Source organism: Populus alba, chromosome 6 (genome assembly GCF_005239225.2).
Source record: "Populus alba chromosome 6, ASM523922v2, whole genome shotgun sequence".
NCBI lineage: Eukaryota > Viridiplantae > Streptophyta > Magnoliopsida > Malpighiales > Salicaceae > Populus > Populus alba.
The window spans coordinates 10,171,576-10,175,321 of record NC_133289.1 but is presented as its reverse complement, the minus strand read 5'-3'; the positions used below and the strand labels follow the sequence as shown (position 1 = coordinate 10,175,321).

At 37.0% G+C, this 3,746-nt stretch overlaps 1 protein-coding gene across 1 annotated transcript; it reads left to right on the top strand.

Moving 5' to 3' along the window:
• Positions 1-466: 466 nt before the first annotated feature.
• On the top strand, positions 467-3,389 carry LOC118048359 (uncharacterized). The gene is made up of 6 exons (XM_035058000.2): positions 467-762; positions 2,088-2,179; positions 2,272-2,350; positions 2,468-2,562; positions 2,922-3,017; positions 3,092-3,389. The coding sequence occupies exons 1-6, from the start codon at positions 594-596 to the stop codon at positions 3,164-3,166; spliced, it is 606 nt and encodes a 201-aa protein (XP_034913891.1). The 5' UTR covers positions 467-593; the 3' UTR covers positions 3,167-3,389.
• The last annotated feature ends 357 nt before the right edge of the window (positions 3,390-3,746 follow it).

Here is a 3,746-nt window from a genome sequence, read left to right as displayed (position 1 = left end):
TTACACATAGATTAATGGAATAATAAAAAAAATATTTGATATCAATATTATTAGTTAACTATAATATTTAAATTAAAAATTATTAATATTAATATATATATATATATATATATAATTATTTTATAACCTTAATTTGAAAAGTATTTTTTTTAACCAAACACATTAAACTACTTTTTCTTCAACCTCAATTTCAACCACAGTTTTAATCCAAATATATATTTTTCCAAACTAACCTCAATTAAAAATATTTTTTATAAAATCAACTTTTTTAAAATCATAACCGCAACCGCAATCTCAATATCAAACACACCTAGGTTCATGCCCACCAAAAGATAATTGAGTTATGGTCATCTTCTATACAGTTTAAGGCCCATCAATTGTCCTGTGTCAAGGTCCACTTCTGTTACTCTCTGGGCCACTTCTTATATATATAATTTATTTTTTCTTTTTTCTTTTTCGTGCCGCGAACCATTTTTTACTTTTATTTCACTTGCTGAAGCCCTACTTTTGTTTTAGCTGTCTGCTTCCACCTTCCTGCGTATCCTACCTGCACAAACACAGAGGGACGGAGAATTATTTAAAAAAAACGAGAAATGGCAGTACATCTCGACAATCTAATGGAAGAAGAGGAGAACGAAGAAGACAATGCTCTGTTTGAAGGAGACGTCTTAGTTGACCAAGATTCCGATATTCCTCCTCACCTCCTTGACCTCGCCCGCGCCGCTATGCTCGGTGACCTCGACGCTCTTCGCAATGCTCTAGGTTGATACCTTCTCTTTTTCTCTTGTCCTTTTTTTTTGTCCTTTTGGGTTTTTTTTCCACTTGAACAGTTGGCTCTGATTTTCTTGAATTTCTAGTTGTTGGATATTTGGGTTAGGTTCTTGCTCACGGGTTTACTTCTTAATTAGGACTGGTGTGATAAAAGAAAATACGTGGGTTGATTGGATTTTTGAGTAATTGGATTGGTCTGTGTTCATATTGGTAAGTTTGGAAGGTTTTTTTAGTAAGCTGACCAGTAATCTCTATTGAGTTGCTAATGAATGGACTGGAGATTCAGCAATGGTTGGTGGGTGAGTGGACTTCAGTTGTAGGAATAGCTGTAGACATCCTACTGAGATAGGGTTTTATTATCTTCATGTGAAAGAGAGCGAGAGAGAGAGGCCTGTTGCTGCTAATCAACTGAATAAACAAGCTTGATGTGGAGCTGTGTATATTCCTACTTATGATCTGTGGAAGACGCTGTATAATATAAAGGATCTCCTTTGGGTGTTAGTTCTTATAAAAAGTACCCTACCGCCTGCGTTTAGGCTAGCTACACTTCTCACTTCTAAAGCCTGGTTCTGCCTCTGAGTAGATAGATTTGGTCATTCGGGTCCATTGTTTTGAAAATTAAATAGTGGAAATAATTTTATGAAAGAGTTTAATAACGGGTTCATTGCCTGCCTATAAAGTTAATAATGCTTGAACTTGACCCCAAAAGTGAAGCTGCTTAATTGAATTTTGGAATGCGAAATTCCTAAAGATTGGAGTTTGAACTTGAGCATTATCAAACATAACACGTTTCATTCTTTGATTTTTCATGGGATTAGAAGAATATATTGCTGCCGATTTAGATCTTTTTTTAGCTTCACTATGCAGGATTTTTTAGTTTGTGCAAATGTCAAATTGATGATGGTTTGTTACATGACTTAGAGGTTATACAACAATATTGTTGAACATGGGCAGTGACTCGTACAATGATTAGAATCTTCTGGACTTGCAGCCAATAGGTTTCCAGTCCAAGGCTTTGAGAGTAGCTAGTTTATAACAAAATGTGAAATGGTAAAAAAATTTCCTTTTTGAAGTAGAAAGTAATGGAAGATTGGTAATTGCAAGGTTTGTAAGAAATCTCTAGAGTTAGGGATGATTTGTGCAGAATTCATTCCACCCATTAAGTTAGAAATCAGAAGTTTGAAAGCACAAAAAAAGTTATTTAACATTTTCAACTGCCATTTCATTCCTGTCATCATTGCATGGCACTAAAATGCTGGAAGATGGTGACACGGCTCTCCATTTCATTTCTGCTCATACTTTAGTTTTTGGTTCAGATAACCTGAATGGCAGCATTGATGAACCTGTGGAAGATGGTGACACGGCTCTCCATTTGACATGCCTGTATGGATATTTACCCTGTGTCCAGGTTAGTGGTCTCGATTTATTCTCTTTTACTGCTTTTTGGTGGTGCTTTATAGTGTTAAACTGTACTACAAATTATTTCACTTTCCTCTGTAGCTACTCTTGGAAAGGGGAGCAAACTTGGAGGCCAAGGATGAAGACGGGGCGATTCCTCTGCACGATGCGTGCGCAGGGGGTAAGAACAGGAATTTATCACCATCAACTTGTTCTGAATTCTTTCCCTGTAAAATTATCAAAACTAGTGTTGAACTTTTCTTTATTGCTCCCTCCCTGCCCTTGTTCTCTGCTGCAGGATTTACTGAGATAGCCCAACTTCTACTGAACACTGCTAGTAGTGCAGAGCATGTGATAAGGATGCTAGAGGCAGTTGATGATGAGGGTGATACTGTGAGTTCCAATAATAAATTGAATGGTTTTCGAGTTTTGGTAGGAGGCCGCATTCTTAGAGCTGACTGGAAATTGGTTAGGAGGAGAAAATAGGGCGAAAAAGAAATGATGTGATTCCTGTTTCCTGTTTCTTTTTAATCTTGTTGGGATTGTTGTGTTGGGCCAGTCAGCTGATGTCATTGCCGTGGCTTTGCCCAGTCCTTTAGCTGGTGGGAGCTAACGAGGGTTCTTAGAGTGACAGTTTATTGGACCTGTAGCTGTGTTTTAAACTCCCTCCTCGCCCCCCTGTCAACCCTTGTATATGTAACACTATTCTTTCTTTCATTTCACTAATCACTGATATTAAAACCCTTTTGCAGCCTCTTCACCATGCAGCAAGAGGTGAACATGCTGATGTTATTAGATTGTTGCTGGCTTCTGGTGCCTCCGCGACAACAGCAAACTCATATGGAAAGGTTAGCAACCATTGGTTTCATTATGGAGATTATGAATCTCATCTCCTTCATTTACTAATTAATTGTTATGGCAGATTCCAAGCGAACTACCTGAACCAGATACTGAAGCTCACAGAATTTTGGAATCCGCTGGAAGTGCATCTTCGTGACCATCTTCAGCTTACACAAACACAAACACAAACTTATACCTAATGGTAGTTAGAAATTTAAGATTTTATTATTATTATTAACCACAAATTTAAAATGTTCAATGCTATCAGTACTGGTGCCAGTGAGTTTTAGATGATTGAGAGACTGGTATGTGATTAGTTAGCCCGTGAATACTTGGTGTTGAAGTTTTTTAAGACACGAGCTCCTTAATTTCTGGCCGAAGTCTTGTTTTAAGTTTAGTCATTAACATGTATTTAACATCTCATAAGGCAATAGCAAGCTTTAGCAGTTCTCTTCAGTCTTTGCCTTCCAGTTCTTTTCGTTCCTAGTTGAGTCAAATCCTGGAACAGCCTCTAAATGGAGAATCCATTTCAGAGTATAAGATTAAAAGGGCTCCATTTAAAGTTTATCCTGAAACAAATTGGAAGCTCAGAACACCAATTGCTACCTACACCTACGTTTAGGGATCAAATCGTACTTCGGAATGTCCAATGACTTTATAATATAGTTTTAAGAAAATAGAACTAGATTAGATAAGAAATACCTTTATACGAGTGACTATATTTTTGTTAATGTAAT